General features: G+C 36.8%; 1 protein-coding gene across 3 annotated transcripts in view; it reads left to right on the forward strand.

The window, feature by feature from the left end:
• Nucleotides 1–17,186, forward strand: part of igsf9bb (immunoglobulin superfamily, member 9Bb) — a 171,132-nt gene extending 153,946 nt beyond the window's left edge. For 2 of the 3 annotated variants that reach the window (XM_015337666.2, XM_015337667.2), the window contains exon 21: nt 1,412–17,186. In XM_015337666.2, the coding sequence (XP_015193152.2) occupies nt 1,412–1,626 (215 nt within the window). In that variant the 3' untranslated portion in view covers nt 1,627–17,186. The remainder of the gene's footprint in view (nt 1–1,411) is intronic. The other variant, XM_015337670.2, reaches the window with a different exon arrangement.
• Nucleotides 17,187–19,720: the final 2,534 nt, after the last annotated feature.

Here is a 19,720-nt window from a genome sequence, read left to right on the forward strand (position 1 = left end):
AAAGTTGTTCTTTTCAATGCTGAAAATTCAGAAGCATTCCCTTTACGAATGACATGGTAATCCATTTCATACTCATTCTGTACTTACTGCCATCTAACTTTGTCATTAATTGGCCAAAACAGTCAACTCTGTAGCACCATCCTGTGTATTACAAGATATGATGTTAAATTAACTTCTACAAGAGTCTTCAGTGGTGGCCCATGGTCGACAGGGCAAATGGTTTTGAAACTAGGTTCTTGAGACCAAAATCCTGTACCAAGGGCTCAGAAGATATCAGGAAGGGTACCTATTAGCTCTGCAGTACTGCAGGGGAGTAGCCTATGAATGGAAAACTAATCCCATCAGGACAATGTGATCAGTGGTAGGCTTATAACAAGGCAGTGGTGGAAGAAACTAAACAGTGTTTAGATTTAGAAAAAAAAAGAGAAAATGCTTCAAACCTGAAAGGCACCAACTTGAATCAACATTTTAGTTCCCATGTTAGAGCAATAGGAATTCCAGCTAACTGTTCTCATTCAGGATGAAAAATAGGTTGAAATTGACTTGTATCGATGCACCATTGTCCACTCTGTCAGTGACCTAGAGGGAGACTGAAATTGTTCTTAGTAAGCAAAATTACTTCTGGTTTTCCCTAATCCATGGGAGGCCCTTAAATGTTCTCTTTGCCTACAGGGATGGCTACGTGGGACATTATTTTTTGACAAATAATTCTTCATATTTATTTAAAGTACAAAGAATAACACTCCCCACCCCACAAAAGTCCGTTACTCATCCTCCATCACCCTCAGTGGTGCCATCCTCCAAAGTTCCATTTAAGGGCCCCTACAGCCTAAAAATACAGCCTTACAGCTACAGCTACAGCCCCTGTTTAGCAAAACTTTCTCTGCATCAGCTGTAACACTCCAGCAGCTCAGAGCTCCACAAACCGTTCATACTGTAATATCAAGATAGGCCGGGACCAGAAATTTTGACACAGCACCAGCTTCTTTCTAGCCAGACCAGCCAGCTCGATCTGTTCTGGTGCTACGAGAGGCTAAAATCAGAGTTTTCTAACTCTGGTATCATCTAACACTGGTATCAAGTAAAAGCAGAAAAGATCGCTATTTAAAATCATGGACAAGCAAAAGAAACTTGCTTCTAGAATATGTAATAATATCTTGTGAAAGGGTAAATGTTATGCCACTGGGCACGTCATACACAGGGGACCGGAGGCTGGCTCTCTATGACATGGGCTGTGAGGGGTCAGGGTTTTGAAGGGTGTTGAAGTGGACAGAAGGAGGAGACACTTAAGGGTTTTCCCCCGAGCCAATCATATACGATCATTCAGGTTGGGGGTGCAGCCCCGAGAATCTGTGCTCCCGACTTGTTTTTTTGGAACTTGACATTTTTGCCCTTCCCCCCTCCCCCCCAGGTGTACTTGCCTCTCAGACCCAGCAGCCCCGTGCCTCTCAGGTACTCCAGCCCGAAGAAGCTCTCTACCTCCGTAAGAAGAAGAGGCGGCCGGCCAGGCAGGACCCCTATGCCCGCTTCTCCGCCCTGCTGTACCGGCGCCCGGCTCGAGAGGACCAGAAAGCCATTCTGGCCAGCATGGACACAGCCGATCCTGACCACTCCACACTCCTCTAAAGACCAGTCTCCTTCCTTCCTCGACCCCACATCTGCCAGCTCCTTGCCAAGACCAACGGTTTACCTTTCTTTCTTTTTTTTTTTGGGGGGGGGGGGAGTTGTTTGTTTGTTTTAGTCATTTATAAAGGACCAATTCCCAAAGGTTTTACTCCAGTGCAAAGGCCTTATGGGCACACCCACGCGATTTAGTTGTTTTTAAGTGGTAAAAAATGGCACAAACAGCATACATCTGCTCGAACTCTTGCTAAAAATGAACCAGAATGAAAAGAAACTAGCATCAATTTCCAGACTCGAATTTTGAATAAAGGGGCCATCTTCTTTGCATTGAATGTTTTAAAAGTTTCCCTTTATTTATATATTACAGTATTATTCCCAATTGGACTTTTTCTAATAGACACAGTAGCCTTCTTCAACCTTTTTCCATTGTTTTAATTTGTTTAGAATATCTCAAAATGTTTCCACATTGTAAAGCTTTTGAACATTACAATGTATGTCTCCTTAGTTGGTTCTTACCTCCTACATACTTTCAGATGTTGTTTTGAAACCCCTCCCTTTTGTTAGAGAAAGAGATAACTAAATGCTTTGAAAAAGTAGGTTTTAAAAGGTAACAGATATTTATAGTTCTTCTCACCAATTTTTATAGTTCATATTTAAATTATTTAAATTATGTTCTGAAAGAACTACCATTTACATTTCCTAACACAAACATTCTATTTAATTTAGCTTCTAACTAAATCATTTAATACCTAAAAAACAGCCCTAGTCGAGATTTTGTGCTTACAGTAAATACAATTTAAAGCCATTTTCAGGAGCAACTACTACACACTGAGGTTATGTAGAGCTATGAGAGTGTAATTAAATACTTCAATCAGAACGTTTCAGAATTAGTGGTGGCCTTCATTTACATTTTGAGAAGGCAGATAATGAATTCATCTTTATTGAAATTGCATTGCAGATTCAGTATTTTCAATCAAAAGGAAGCTTTTTATCGATGCAAAGCACAATGAGAGTCAAAACACATTTTGACAAATGAAAAAAGAATTATGCTGTCTCTGCTGTCTCTGCCGCGATTTAAAAAAAGTAAAACATTGACTTTAATCTTGAGCATAAAGTCTATAGAAACTGTAACTGCAGTCCAAAAAATGTATTTTTGGGTCCCTATTTGCTCCTTGGTTTTCAGATCTACAATCTTTGAACTATTGCTGCTTTGCACTGGAGCAAAATCTTGGTGTCTCCGCCCTGTTGGGCTCTTTTGATAAAAGCATTGGTGTGACGTTATGTTTCCTCTTTTGTTAGCACACTTGTGCTTTGTTAGGAAGGTCCACAATCCTGTATGGAAAAAAGTACTATAGTAATGCCAAAAATACTACAGCTCCCTTAAAGGAAATAAAACAACACAAGTACTGTACTGTGAGGAGGATAGGATTTTGTGCCATAGTATACTATAGTATTTTTTATGAATATGGGAGAGCTCTATTTTAAGTCAAGTACACTATAAATATACAGTCTGGACACCTTCTGGCATGTCTTGATTTAAACGAGAGCTCAGTGCTGTTTGCCTCCTTAATCTTCCTCAGTTGATTTCTTTCTTAGAGCAACTAAATGAACAGTCTTCAATAGCAGCCTTTGTAGCCTGGTGCTCCTATTTATCATCTTGTTCAGTTGATCATGTTTGTCAATATAACTGCCTAGACCATATCAGAGGTTCAAGACAACACAGATGTCCACTCTTGGCAGTTACAACCTTACATCTTTATAATGTAGGGAATGCTTGTTTTTTTTACTGGCGCCTTTCTAGACTAGCTGGCCTCCATTTTCTGGAGAATATTTAGTGGGTTTGGGTGTTCTCGACATCAGACGGTGCTTTTTGAGAATTTGTTTATGAAGATATGTATGTTCCCAGCAGAATTTACATATCCAGTACAAACAGTGTGTCAGACATGTCAAGAGAGTTTGGTTTCAAGGCAGCAGGGTGTCCTGTTGGCCAGTGTGGTTGTTCCATTCACCCACGGGATCAGACATGATTTTTGAACCCCTGAGAAATACCAAATGAAAGTAGGATTTAAAAAGTATGTAAGTGCTTTGTAGACCAGTCTTCTTTTTCTAGCTTAATGAATGTTCTTGAGACAAGTGTTCAGAAAACAGAGATTTGATTGGATCCGCCTCACACTGAAAGCTTTTCAAGTAGATTTTCTCAATTCTTTTTTAATCAAATCTTTTTTCGTTTTGCATTTATGTACATACACTTCAGGTTGCTGTGTGAAAAGGTTGAATGGTTTACTTGATTGATCCCACTGCAGCTGATCAAATGACTGCCATAGCCTAACCTGTCTTTTGCAGTGCATGTATGTGTGAGACTCACATTTCATCAGAGATGGCATGAATAACGTTCACTTACTGGACCTAGTGCTACTGCTTTAATAAAGGCAGGGCACCTCCAGAAGCCTGATGCATCTTAATTTTTTTAATTTATTTACACAGTTTAGCAATTAGCATAGTTGTAACCAGTGGAAAATCACAACATTATTTTTGACAGTGACTGCTTGTGTAGCTAATCTGTTGCCTGTAATCAGGGCATGCCTTATTTGTGAATTGAACAACATGTCACACTCTTGTTATTAAGATAATAAGCAGGGCTTTTGGTTTCCCTGTTCCACATTAAGGTCTCAAGCACTTGAACAATTCATGTGTTCATTCAATATCTTCACTGGGTCTCACACAATTAATGCTTTAAACAGTGAACATAATTCAAGGTGTGTGACCTGCAACCTCTGAGACCTCTGCAACCTCTGAGAAACAGATAAAGTGACTGTCAGCTTGTGGACAGAGAAAGCTGAAAGCAACTGCTTTCAAGGGATCAATTTCGCTTTGCTTGTTTGATTTCTGGTCCACAGGGTACACTGTACACACTTACGATAGCAACAAGCCCATTAACAGAACTCGCTTTTATTTAGACTTGCATTTGGGCTTGGCCTGCTAGTTTTCTTGAAAATATACTCTCCTTCAGCAAAGGTGAACCAAATGCCAAGTGGTCATTTTGACCAGTTAAGTCTCCAAATTAAGGTCTAACAAACAACTCTCAAAGCAGAGGATCCTGTGAGTCACAAGCATAAGTGCAGACATCCTCTGCTCAAGAGTATTGCACAGACCGTCTGGCATCTTTTTCATATTCAACTTCAGAATCAACTTCACTATACACTGTATAAAAAATGTTTTTGTGTGGACAATGACGGACTATCAAAGTTTTTGAAAGGTTCAGTGTAAAAAGAAAATTATTTCCCCTCCCCACTCTGACATACTTTATTATTTAAGGAATATTCTCAGAAGGAAATATCTGAGCATTTATTTGCAACTGGCTCTAGGTGGCGGGCGTAAATGTTTTGTAGGAGTAGGGATCATTATCTGGTTCTGAAGAACAGAACACAGTTCACAAATCAAAATGTAGCTTTATATAGACCTTTTCAATTTCTGAATAGAACTTTTTGTCACAAAGAGAATATGTTGGCTTTTTGTGGAAGTTTTTGCTTTGATTTTGTTGATTGCTGTTTTCCTTTGCAATACTGATAATAGTGTGGGGACAAGAATCTTAAGAGAGTTGTGGGGTGCAGAGTCGGAGGTTAGGAAATGTGATTTCTCTTTGAATTTCAAGTATGAGGACGGACTTCACCTCCAGAAGTCAAATTGATTGAGCTCAAAAGGTACAGTAGATCCAGACCTCTTCCTTTTGTTACACTAGACCTCACAGCTGTTTGAATGGGGAGGCTCGTTAAAGTTTCAACACAAATATTTGCTAAAGTATTCTGAGTTGACAAAATTTTGCTCAGCTGTTGGCAAAGCTAGAATCCTTTGGGGTGCTGTCCAAACTGTGGAAAATGATGAAAGTTCTGCAGTTTCAAAGGGGTATTTCTAATGCAGAATTCTGTTTACAACAATAGATTTTTGTACTTTTTGTATTTAATTTTAAGCTGTATACAATTTCTCATTCAGAAGGCATACTACCTGTGCATTAGTTTTCTACAGCTTATTGATAATTCCTGTGTGGTAGACAGAATCAAAATAAACTCAGAGCATATTAGGAAATAAGAAGAAACTATCCGTTGAAGACAGTAGACACTAATGTACATGGAAAACCTTTTCTGTTGTACAAGTAAACATCTTTCAAAAAGTTTCCAAAATCAAACACTCACCAGTACCAGTGCTCTGATATTTACTCAATAAATCCACATAGGCGTTACTGTTATGCTGCAGATAAATGTTTGCTACTTGTAAGTGGAATAAAACAAGTGTTTGGTTTTTTCTGTACATGCATAGACAAAGTAGTAGTGGTGTACTTCTGATAGAATACTACTGTATTTGCAACAAATTCAAGTGTGTGTGAAGTACACTAGTCTAATATAATTGGTGTATTGACCAGAATGTTCATGATGTACGCATTTACCATTTTTTTATACGCAGTCATTAATGCAGCTTTTGGCTGGTAATATCGGAAACAGATTCTCTTTAGCTGCAATACTGCGTGCATATGAAATACCCTGTAAATGCTGTTAATATTCTTATTGTTGAACATTGGGGTATACATTTCACCTAGGAAACACTATTTTTCGTAATATAGTAGCTTAAAATAAGATCCCGCAAGGAGCATTGATGTGCATGGGTTACGAGTATTCACAGTAAATCTCTTTTTTTGTATGTATACAAGACAACTGAAAATACCATAATTCTGGTACCAGACATTTTGGTGCACTAGATTTCTTTTTAAAATGTATTCTTTTCTTATTTTAGCCATAATATTCAGTGTAGTTTCACGTTCAAAAATCAAATAGATAGTATTTGCCTTGGCCTAAAAGGATATCTTCATTTTTTTTCTTTTTATTGGGTATAACAACATTTTAAACTGAAGCATACTGTATACAGTAGAACTTGGCTCTGTGTTTTCTTACATGTGCATACAGTATTTGCACTTTCCTCATTTCCTTAGTCCTTCAGAACAAACTTGAAAGATAATTCCTGTTTTATTTTTGTCCTTGTCTGACATCAGTGTCATGACATTTTTTTTTACAAATCTTGTACACTTTGAAACGAATAATCTTGCCTTTTTAAGGGTGTCTGTTTTTTTTATTAAGAGCGAACAGGTGTTTAGCAGGGACAGAGTCTACATTGGTTATAGCAGGGAATATGATTTTGGCAGAAATACCGATTTTGATTTGCATTGTGAATGGTCTTTAGTATAAGTTTCATATCCAATTCTAAACTGTCTCCTTCAAGTATGATTTTGCATTATATTTTAATGAACGTATATACAGTATATAATTTTGGATTAATTAATAGACTTATTAATAATGCTAGATTAATTAATATCAATTAAGACTGTGAGCTTTTGTAATTTTTCAGCATGTTTTTGTGCTTCTATAAATTTCATATTCATGTCTTGGGTTTTGATTTCAAACATTCATGTATGATGGAAACGCTCGGAAAATTATGGCTAAAATTGCTTTCCTATTGTATATAAAGAATGCCCCCTGTAATGCACACTACCTGAAGGACAGAAAGAGATGAAAGAATTGAACACATTGCAAGATCTTTGTTGAAGCAGATGTGCAATAACTGAAGAGAACAGAATGATGTATAACAAGCCATTTACTCTTTTGTTCCCAGTGCAGTCCAGTAATAAGTTATTTCACTGAATAGTATTGAAGGAAGCTCCAGCAGCATTTACCATATGTTGTAGACCTAAGTAGCTGTCAGTTCTCAGAGAGCTGATTCATTGTCTTAATACTGTTCTAAAAGAATGAATGGATTACTCACTACACCAGCTGTTCTGAATGAAGATAATCACAGAAAGGGGAGAGAGAAATAAATCTTTCAATATTGACAATTTTTCAATCTTTAACTATCAAAAGAATTGCATTTTTAAAAACGGGCAGTACAGCCACATCTGTCAGTCTCTACCATTTTATTTTCATATTTTCACATGTGAAAAATACCGTATAATGAGAGACAAATGAGAAGTTTATTTTATTCCCAGGTTTAGCGAATAAATGTTTGGAAACGTAAAAATTCTGTCTAAAACTTTTAACCTTTTTCGATGATTTGGGCTTCAAATTACAAGTAAGAAAGTATCTTTTCTCTAAAAACTCTGCCTTTTCCTCTATATACTCTATGCTTTTCTGAGGTTTTATAAGCTATGGCAGCACCAAAGATCAAAACTCTTGTTCCCCTATTTTATTTGCACAGACCTTTGGCTTTGTCAAGTAAAAAATTACTGATGACATTTTAGGTAAGTGTATTTGGAGAGTCAAATCTAGGTAAAGTGGCAGGATTGCTTTGTTTACCTGTTAATATCTAATTGGCAGAAAGTCCTGCTGTGTACATTATCATATTGTACATATTTCTAATCCCCCCCCTATACTGTTCACAAGTGGTTAAGGTTTGGAGTAGAAAATCATAGATATGTATGGAAGTTCAAGGAGTGGGTTTTTCTTTTTCATTTTTGCAATCATAGTCTCTGCACTGACTGTTGCAGCAGTTTCTAAAGGGCTATCTAGGGCTGGATTGTTTTATAAGATATGTTAGTGAATACTTTGTTGGTTGATGACCGAAAAGCAATATCTATTGCAAATTACAACTGAATTTTTTTTAACGTATTTGATTTACTGAAACATATTTAGATATGTCAAGGTACCTAGGGTACCTACAAAAAAAAAGCTTAATTTGTTGCTGTTCTCCCCTTATTTTTTAAAAAAGTTAGCTGTTGAAATTTAGTATGGATCAGAATATGAAATTGAATATTTATATGTACAGACTGAATTGTTTAAAGGGATTTTACTGCATGTTAAGAAAGAGATTAAGAATATATATATAAAAATATACAAAATAATATATAAAGACAACACAAGAGTGAAATATAATGGTGAAATGTAGTGCAGAGTGTGAAGGACGGTGTATTGAAGTATAATGTACATATTGTATAGCTGAAAGATTTTCTATGCATGGTTATTGTTTTAGAATATGTGTAAAGAAAGAGGAAATGAAAAGATAAAGATATAGGAAATAGCTTAGGTATGCTAAAAGAGATTAAATGCTTGGAGAAAAAAAATGATAATACAGTTACTCACGTCTTCAGATTTGTTAGGATGTTTTGGGGTAACAAGCTTACTTTTTTTTCAAAGGGTGCTAAGGGAAGACGAAACTCAAAGAGCATGTAAGAGGAACAGGTTGGGAAGGAATGTTGACTTTGAGCCTAACTTTGTCAAGTCTTCCACTTCAGAGCTGAGAAATACATAGCAGATTAGCTTCAGTGCATTAATGAAGAAAGCATAAAAGCACCCTACTTTATTAGGCATGTGCAATGCAGTTATTTATTTTAGTTTTAAGCAAAATTGTTTGATTCATTGCATGGCAAAAGGCAGAGTGAATACTTTGCCATTTTAATTGTGATGATATTAAAGGAAGCAAGTCTACATTTTTTGTCCACAGCAACATGGCAACATGAGTTGAGTCTGAGGGTATGAATGCACTCTTAATTCAAGTAGTTTCCATCTTCAGTGCAGGGTAGACCATGACAAATGGTTTGAATTGATTTCTAATTTAATGTTTCTCCTACCGTGATATATGTAAAATGGATATAAATAAAATTCTTCATTTTCTTTTTTTATTGTACTCACATTACTGTTTCTAGATTTCACTTAATATTAAGTGGGATCTGCATATTACAGTATATAAAATATGTTTCAGAGAAGAAGTAGGCATTTCACTTTGACCTTCTCATTACTGATTTAATCTTAGACCTTTTCTCATTTATTTTAGGTCTTGTAAACTATAAAAACCAAGGTGGCAACAGTGGAAAAAAATAGAAAAAACTAGGCGTCTGTATGTCTGTGTGGTAGATATTGTGGTTTCAGCATCACTTGTGAAAGCACAGTCATTTGGTGATCTCATGAACAGGCTCCAACAGCTGAAAATGGGTCAAGATGAACAATACTTGAGGCTGGTGATGTATGAGTTTAGCCAGTTGCTCTTGTAAAGCACTGATAATGAAGCTCAATGAGATACAAAAAACTGTTTATTCGTGCAAACCATTTACATTGTGTTAGTGACCTGAAAATTAAAATCACACAGGGCAAATGTGTGTTTTTATAAAGACTCCATTGTTATACTGATAACACTTCCCTAGGTTGTAACTGTGAATTGTAATTAGCAAGCCCTAAGTGGAACTAAACTTAAATGCTGCCTAAGCAGTTATGGCTCAAGCTTGTAGAAAGTCTTGTAATTGGTGTTTGGTGTTTCTCAAAAAATATTTTTGTACAATTGTTAAATTCAGACAGTAACTGCTGCTATAGCCACGGAAGAATAATTATAAAAAAAAGTTTATATGCAGTAGAATATTCTATTTATCTGGTGTGTTGAGATATATGCTGTTTATATATAGCACCTGATTTTTATATATATATATTTTTAGCTGTTTGGTTTTTGTGGCGTTAAGTATCGAACAGTTTACCTCTAATTCAGACCATAAAATGCACAATATTATTGGAGAAGCATACTGTTGTTTAAACACCTATATGTTAATCAAACTCAAATTGCAAATTTGAGCCTATCTGCACCTATCTTATTTTATGAATCTTTACACTAGGATGAAAGCTCTGACTGTCCTTATTTCCACTTCATACTAAGAGAAATGTCTGGGGAAACAAGTGATTCCACAAGGCACTTTATTGTTAATGTAATGAAACTGAAATTGGATGAGGAATTACTTTTCCTCAAAGTACTGGATTTTGTGTGACAAATACACCAACACAATGTTTTTTTTGTCAAGAATAAAGATTACAGTGTTGTAATAAAATTCCAAAATTATTAAAATCCAAATAATCAAACCAATCAATCAAAAACTCCAAGAATTAAAATCTAAAAATCTAGTGAGGTTGTTCCATAGTCAGGCCTTGTAGACAGCACCATATTACACCTTATGAATGGGACAGTCTTCCACTGCCGAATGCAGTAGCAGATTTTCCACAATGACAGAAAATTAACCAAGAATTCTCCACCTAAATCATGGGTTGTCTTTGAGAGCTCAGAAAAGTTTCTCATGATCTCACCACCAACATGGACTAAATCAAGAACCCAACACTGTTCTGGTTTCAGAACGCAAAGGCCTGACGTAGCTCAACATGTACAAAACGAAGGAGTGCTACTGTAAATCATTATGTTCTTGTTCCTGTTTCACAGATGGCGTTTGTTACTAAAGTAAGAGAGAAGTAAATGATCTTGTAATATTCTGTCAGGAAGCACTCCTATCCAAGAAACCATGAATTGTTGAATTTTGCCATTGGAGTGCTTTTGCTTGTAGCACTGTTTCAAGAGAGGCTGAAATGGGATTCAGAGAAGTATGTTAGAGAAGTGATGCATGTCTCCAGTTTGTGGTGGTGCAGCTAATTTGCTGAAAAGGTCCCTATGGACAAAAATGTTTTTTTAGGCACAATTACAATCTTTTGTTAGGGCTGTTGCAACAATCAGAGCCTTTTTCCTCTTTTCAGCATTAACAATTTACAACATTCATTCATAGCTCTGTTTCTACAATCGTATTCCAAGCTGGTTAGTTTGGATATACAGTAAATGTGCTATTAAAATGAGTGAGCTGACCATGACTCATAAGGTGAACTGTGACTACAGATTTCTCAAAATAAAAAATCATTTTTAGTGTTGGCAGGAACATGTTGCTTGCAATTTGTCCAGTCTTTCAGTGTCTTTACACCAAAATTGTAATATTACAAGCAGGTGAATTTATACCATGTAGTTTGAACTTTTTTTCATTTGGAATGTTTTTATGGAGGGGAGTGGGAATTAAAAAAACGTAGCCAAGGCTAAACGACAGACAACAACTTTCTGTCTTGTGTTCCAGTCTGGGTCTCCGTTCATGAAGAGAAATGAACTAATGGGATTTATATTACCGTCTGTAACAGTACAATTACGGTTACAGATGTTTCAGAGGTTTTTATTACTGAAGAGTGGACAATTCTGCATGTGTTGTCTATCAGTTTGCTGCCAACTTGACACAAATGGTCAGGGCCAAAGAATCAGGAAACAATCCGACTTTATCCGAAAAGGCTTAGCGATTCTCCTTATCTTTTATAACTTGAGATCTGCCTTGTAAATGGAGAAAAACACTTTTGCAGAGCAGTCTAAAAACCAAGAACTGGAAATGTTTATGATTTGCTTAATTGCGAACTACGCACATAGATACACCTGGTGAATACAAACTTGTTATATCATATTGTATATCTTTTTACCCGTTCCAGCGGTAACATATGTAACAAATAGCAGACCTCCATTAGTAAATCTCTCTAATGTGAATAATAAAATGTTTAATGCTACAGTTGATTTTAGTTTAATGACTTAATATTATTAACAAAAAAATATTATTAAAGGTAACAATAACAACCTGTGTAGATGTTGCTTATCTGCACATGGGGAAAAAGGGTTATTTTTGCTGTTGCTTAGAGTGTTCCATTTTTTCCAGATATATAAAAGTTATAAGTTATTTTATTTTTGTATCCATTGCTGCGTTAAGCAATACTGTATCATAAAAGACTTAAGAAAAAAAATGGATATATTATTCACATATTGACAAGGCATTTTGGTTGTGTACAAAAAATAAAAAATCAAAACTTAGTATACCATCATTCTTAGTGTGACATACATTTTTCTTAACTTGAGAATCAGATGCAGGGTTGGTTTAATTGACAACTTAAAATGACACAAAAAGCTTCAGAGAACTACAGCATTTACACAAAAAGGCATTTACTATACAAATGCTTTTTTTACACAGTATCTAATGGCTTGTTTGAATTATCTGGTTATGATTATCTTTGCAAGTATTAAGTGGCAGGGATTCTAGTCTGATGCTTTTCCACTGTCACTGTCATTAAATATGGGGAATGGAGTAGGGTTAATATCCTTTAAAGTCAAGCATGTTAGGTAAAGACAGCAGATGAAAGGTTCCTGTTCCTCTCAAATTATGAATCACAGGATTAGCCTATAAAAATGGCCTTTGCATATCAAGTCAGGATGCAATGGAAAGTATTTAATTACCAATTCCAGTGCTGTGACTTGCAGAGCTAAGCATCTCATTATGTTCATTAGCGACCCTGTAATTGTGTCCTCCTGCTTCTTATGTGAATGTTAAAGCACAAGCAGCAGTTCTTCTGCAGGTTACAATTGATTTGGAAAAACTGTAAGAAAACAATTCTGGCCATGTTAAAAATAATATGAGCAGGAAACATGGGGTAACCTATTTAAGCTCTTGTCCTCTACCTATTCAGTGCGGGGAAAAATGAACAGAGATCTCTCCCACTTTAGGAATAGACTTGTGTCTAGCTGACTTGCAGGTGTATAATCATAACCAGTTAGTTGCTTTAAATGTGAAGGGTAGCTAGGCAACGCATAGATCTAAATTCATTTTTATTCTAATCTCTTGCACGTGAACATTAAACCTGGCCGAGCCATGTTTTTGATCTGGCCATCGAGTCTCACAGGACATCAAATTATCAGCTGAGCCCGTTACCTTCCTTCTGTCTTAATGAGTGAGACCATAGTCAAAACAACAGCATGTGGAAGGTTTAGGTCTGTTTGGCTGTAGCACCCTTCCCTACATGTTGTTCCAAACCGCGCCTCAAACCCTGCATCATTCTCAATCTCTTCTGGGCTTTGGGAAGATTATCTTCACAGAGAGGGGCCCCCTCTTTACTGAGCTCCGTGTGGCAGTGCAGGGCATGTAAGAATGTAGTTTTTCTTCCTCTAGTATCCAAACCATGTAAGTAGTGAAATCTGTTGCTGCACATGTGTGTTGAACCAATACATGAAGCTGTTTTGAAAAAATGTGATGCAGTAACAACAGGGGGAGGGGGTCCCTAAAGACTTCTAAAACTGGAACGAAACAAAAAAAAAGTGTGTTTCCAATTTAGGCTTACTGGAATATACTCAGATTTTTTGTAACTGCCTTTACTAGTTCTGAGTTTCAGATCCAAAAAGGATCTTGACAATACAAAAGGAGAAGGAGGCAGGCAGGTTCGTAAAGACTGCATGTCATGTTTACATACGATCTGAACTTCTGTTGGCGTGCTGACTGCAGCGGTGTGCACACATCACTCCTTGGTGCTATGTCTTTCCAAACTCCTTCGTGGTGCTCACTTTCAGAGTCAACAGCCCTGAGAATATAACGGCTCTGATTTTTATAAGCAAATGGAGTTGTAATGCAGAGCGGCCAGCGAGTATGAAATCCCGAAAGGCTGAGCAGGCAATAAATGCTTTTTTCCCCCTGCATTTCAGTGAGGAGCACATACTGTATTTACAATTAAAAGTATGACGGAGCATAATCACACTTTACTGACTTTTAACTGATGTTGTGCAGGCTGCCATCACACTTTTTTTACTTTTGTAACGCCACAAATGTGAAGATTGTTTTACAAACCCACCACTATAACAACAGAGTAATGTGGGCCCCATGACCTCTTTAACAGAACATGTTGTAGTGAAACTTTGTGGGTTGCTGAATTAAAGTCACAAACGTTCACAATCACAGATTGTGTTCACTTGCACGAGAGAACACGGAGAGGTAGCATAGATTGGAAACACACATTTTTATTAATTTTTTGAGTTCTGAATTTTGTTCAGCACCGGATATTTTTTTTTTAAAAGAAGAAAACACACGTGTGTTTTATATCTCTGACTGGGCTTTTCAAAAGGATGCCGTTCCTCCAAACCTAAACTTGAAGTTTGGGTTTGGAGAGAAAAAAAAAACAGGTTCTCACACTTTTTACAGATTAATGCGACAGTAAATGTGTAAAAATTACGTTTACAAGCACACTACTGCAGTAATGTTAACCCTCTTGGTGCCAAATATCCATCTGCAAATTTGGCGTTTCTTTTCCATTCAATGTTTTTTTTGTATTCAATGCTCATTTTAATTTCCACTTCAGTTTGTTGGCATGTGTAGTCTTCCTGGCCTTTTTGTTTGCATGAATAACTGCATATACCAAAAAAATGTTAATATTTATCAGGGCTTTATTACTGGTATTATCATTTCTTGTTGCTTTTGTTATTAGCAGAATTAATTAGAATTAATTTTGAGGAATCCTATACCAAGACTAAGCTAAGTCTAAGTCTTTATAGAGCTTTGTAAAACTTATCATCTTCACTTAGTAACTTTAGTAAGTTTTGTTCTCTTTTTGACAATTAGAGGCTCCTTGTACATTTTAGATATCCCAGAACAAAAACTTATTTTAACTATTTTAAATGCCTCAATTTTATGATGGAACACAAAATCCTTAATGACAGCAGAGCACATTTAGCAATTCAGCTTTTAGGTTTTCCATGTACTTGTTATTTGCTTAATTATAACAGCAATAATGAATAATGAATATCCAATCTTAATACACGCCTTTAAAGGCTTATCTTACTATAATTGGGCTTTACATTTAAATAACTTTGTTGCCTTTTTTGCTTATATTTAAAAATACCAAGTTACCAATCTAGCAAATAATTAAAAAAACTTCTGTTTATGATTACATGTTTAAAACATTCCTTAAGTTAATTGCAGAAGAATGTAATATTTTGTAAGAACTGTGACAATTTGGTTACTTTACATATTAAGAGCATAAATATTAATTACATAATTGCTTTAGATCTTCAATGTGCTGTCACTTTTAATTTCTACATATTCTTTTTTTCTTTTAAAGATACATTTAAGCTAGGACACATTTTGCCTATCTTTTTTAGGCTTATAAAGGCTCTAAAACTACATTTTGAGAATCACATTTAGAAATGATGTGAATACAACGGCTTTGAAATGGCATTGAAAGTTTACTTTGAATTACTTTCCTAGATTATATGATTTCTGTGCTTAATCTGCTTTCTTCATTACCATCAGTGTCCAAACACAACAAAGGATTTTAAAGCAAGATTTATTTGATATGTTCCTGCATACGGTATGTCAGAATTTCTGCTATTATTTTATTGCTTGGATTACTTTACTTTGATTTTCAGTCATTATATTTTGTTTCTGATATACCAGTAAAAAACAGAACACAGTTTCCATAATTGATTTCCTCGAAATGAAATAATAAGCCTCAATCCTGTTCAAGTTTAATATTTTTGGCATATACATGAACACATTCTCTTTCTGGGGTGAAAAGATTGCTGTGTTGTAAATTTATCACAGCATTTTGTAACAAAAAAAAACTGAGATTGTTCAATTAAGTCAATTATTTTTTATTTAAAGTTTCAGATTTTTGACTCTCAACATTTTTTTTCCCCCAGGGCAACAAGGCAACCAGAGGGTTAATTTTTAACTACTTCAGGTATTATAAGAAATCAATATTTTTTCAAGCCTTTTTTTTCTGTGAAAGATAGAAAAAATATATATGGTGCTGTACCAAAGCCTTATGTAACATACTATACTGTTGTATTGTTTTGTCAAACATTCAGCCTATTTACTCAGCAGGGAATAAAATACACTCCCTGGGAAGGTATATACACACACTGTAAGGGTTACATACCCTAGTGTTTATCTAACTGGTGCTGCTAACTGCTGATGGGACATGCGAGCATCCTCTATTAAGAAGCCTCTCCTTGCTCTTTGTGGCTTTGAACGCATCTTTTCACATTTTTAGGCTTGACAGTAGCCCTCTCTTCCCTTTATTAATCATAAGGAGATGCTTGATTATTGTAGGATTTAGTAAAAGAGTGGTCTGGTTCGTTAGCTGCCCTCGTCGTCCCCCTACATAATATATTTTTGCTGCATTTCAAGCTAGGTGGCAATGATGCCAGTGCTGTATGCTCCTACGTATTGAAATAGCCTGCACCTCTGCACCTGCAGGGCAACACTTATCTAGTGAAAGAACCCCCAAATTCCAATTGACACTGTTTTTTCTTGTCGGAAATACAAAGAGAAGAAGTTGGGTTTTTCAGATTTTGTTTCTCCTCATGCTGAGGTCTTTAGTTCAAGGCAGGAATGTGAAATCTGGGCATTGCTCAGTATGCTCCGGTCGAGTTTTACTAAGGCTGTATCACTCTGAAAGGACTGAAGCAGGTGCAGACATTTAATTCATCGCCGTTTTCTTTTATCGGAGCAAATGCACTGACCTTAGAATGGAAAAGTTATGCAGGATATGGGGGGCATCGATCAGTAGGTATTTTAAATTGAAGAAAAAAGCCGGACTATTGTTAAAAATGACAAATAAGCTAGCAAAGAGGGGAGCAGCTGCATGCTTTGATTTCAGTTACCAGTTAGATGCGGTTTACTTTTACCAAACATGGTGTGTTGGACATTCTGCTGAGTTCTGCTGTAGCTCATTACAGTAACATTGCATGTCCATGGAGATGCTTGACCTGCTGAGAAAGGCAGTGTTGCATTGTTGAATATTGCCTGACCCGTTGCGGCTGAGCAACGGAGTTGGGAAGCAATTTATTGAGTTGACATTTTTCAGATGCTTATCTCCCATGTAACATTTACTCTGCTTCAGAAATGTTTTGTATTTTGATATAATAAACATTTACAAAAAATACATACAGTATATCCCTCTTTTTTTTAAAGAGTCAAAGTCTTCCTTTTCTCTTTAATGCCAGAAACTATTTCTTCTGGAAAGAAAACGGATTGTAAATGTAAATATCTGGATTTTACAAAATGCTGTCTTATGGTGTCATTGGCATGTTCAGTGAATGTGGTTACAACCCTGATTTAATGAGCCATTACCCCCCTATTAGGTCCATTGTTAGCGCTTTGTTTAAAGTAACGGCACCTTACATATTTCCTGCTTTTTCACTTAACTGGAAATGGTGTGGAAGTACTCAATCTCTTGCTTGCATCAGCTGGCATACTACTTCCCAGCTGCCTTTCAAAAGGCTAATATCCCGACCTATAATATAAACTAATAACCATCTATACTATGAACCTCATAAAGTCCAATATAAAACTTTTACTTAAATCCCTCTTATCCACCTGACCAAGTCAATAGACATCAAATCACTTGTTTTTTGAGATTTAGCCAAAGCGATGTGTGGTACACCTGGGGACAGGGTTCAGCAGTGGTAATTGTTTAACATGCAGGTCTCAGAAAAGGAGACCCACACAGATTGATGGCAGAGGCTGACATCCCACTGGAAGCCCGTTTCCTTGTGTGAACTGTCACCCTATCGATCGGTCAGGTGCCTGAGGATGGCAGGTGGTTCCCCGTTGGTTTCTGGGAAATGTGGCTCAGAGAAGAATCTCCGTTTTCTCATCTGTAACCAAACTCTTACATCCCCACACCCTATGAGGGAGGCCAACAACCACTCTTTCCTGCCTTCATGCAACAGCTGTCACTGGTTCTATTGACTTACTCTCAAGTGTATATTCTACTGTGCACTGGAGACCATGAACAACCAGAACGTCTATTTTAGGCGATTCATTTTTTTGTGAACCAACTCTAAGATATCAGAAATACCTGACATGAGAGGTTGGGGTAAACTACAAAATGCCTTTTCTGGTCACCCCTCCAAATAGTTTAAAGTTATGTTGAAATGTGATTAACAGAAAATTCATCTTCGAAGGTTTCTGTGTAAATAACGGGTTGACTCCTTTACATGAAGTTAACAAAAAGTGGCGAAGGTCATCATATCCCTAGATGACATAGGCACGTCTAGGTAGTCTGTCACTGTTGGCTTGCAGAACCCCTCTGGTCTTCTAAAACATACTGGTGGTCCCTTTCCCAAGAATCCTGCTCAGTCCCCCACACAGGTGTTGGTCAGTGAAAGAGCTTCAGTTCCTCTTCTGTGGAAGAACTCTTCTGTCCACTAGAAGAGCAGGAACTGACAAATTCCTGTCAAACTCCTCCTTTCTCCATCTCTCTTCTTGCACAATACACCACTGTCCCCTCATCCCCAGGCTCACTCAGCAGGACTCACCCTTCCATGGCCACTCTGCCCTTCACTGGAAGGGACACATTCTGTCTTTCCCGAGACCTACTTGCTCACCTTACCGCCGGCACCCAGTTTCCAACAGTAAATGCCAATTTACCACACTATAAAGACTACAGCGAACTCAAATCAATCCAGGAATACCATACACACTAGAACAAAACTACGTGACGGATCGAAAGAGAATCTATCTTCACTAAATCCGATGCCCAACAAAATCCTCGCAAGTCTTCATGATGTCTTTCCAACTTTTTAAACCCAAACTATATTTAGGACTGCCAGCTGATGGCTGATGTTTAAGCACAGGAGTGTGAAGCATCCATGAACATTCTCCCTCCCCGAACTGCAGGAGCACAGACAGAGCTCCTGCCCTCTGCACCAGACTGCTGCTGCTCCTGAGGAATGTCCAATTAAGCACAATCAGTTGATCCCTTCCCTGCCTGTGGAATTCCATTCTACAGGAGTCCAATCACTCAGTCGGGGCAGGTGTGTCCAATTTACAGCAGGGGAGGAAGAGGCTTTAACTATGCCTCAGCTTCCTCTATCACTCAATACAAATGCATTCAATTTATGATAAATTACAGACGTTTCCATACAAAACAACACAGTGAAACCTGAGTGTTCATATTCCACAATTAGAAATGTAAGCCTCTTTTCTGAAGTTGAAGAGCAAAATAAAGAGTAAGAAGTAAACAATACCTGCTGATCCTTTTAAGTGTTCATTATACAGCACTTCTCCACTTAATAGGAAACACTGTTTCCATCTACATCCTTTGTGAATCCTTTATTCTGCGTCAACCAATCGTGAAAATATAAATCAATTTTCAAAGTCAAAGTATTTCTGTTGCATGGACAGAAGTTCACTTTTCTAGTGCATAAGAATCAGGAAGAAATAAGTTGAAATGAAACTGAGTTTTATGTTTTGTTTTTTGTAATCAATGAAAATGCATTACAAATAACCACAGAACTGCTGAATCGCAGATAAATGTACATCACAGTTTGTTTTATGACCTAATGCTTTGTAAATAAAACACTAAATTTGAATAGATGAGAGTTCCAAGGGGTATTAGGTTTTCACCTACACTGTTTTTATGACTTATTTTCCAACTAAATATACCAAAAACGGTTAATGCTAGTCTACAGA

This window comes from Lepisosteus oculatus, chromosome 23, assembly GCF_040954835.1.
Source record: "Lepisosteus oculatus isolate fLepOcu1 chromosome 23, fLepOcu1.hap2, whole genome shotgun sequence".
NCBI classification, from domain to species: domain Eukaryota; kingdom Metazoa; phylum Chordata; class Actinopteri; order Semionotiformes; family Lepisosteidae; genus Lepisosteus; species Lepisosteus oculatus.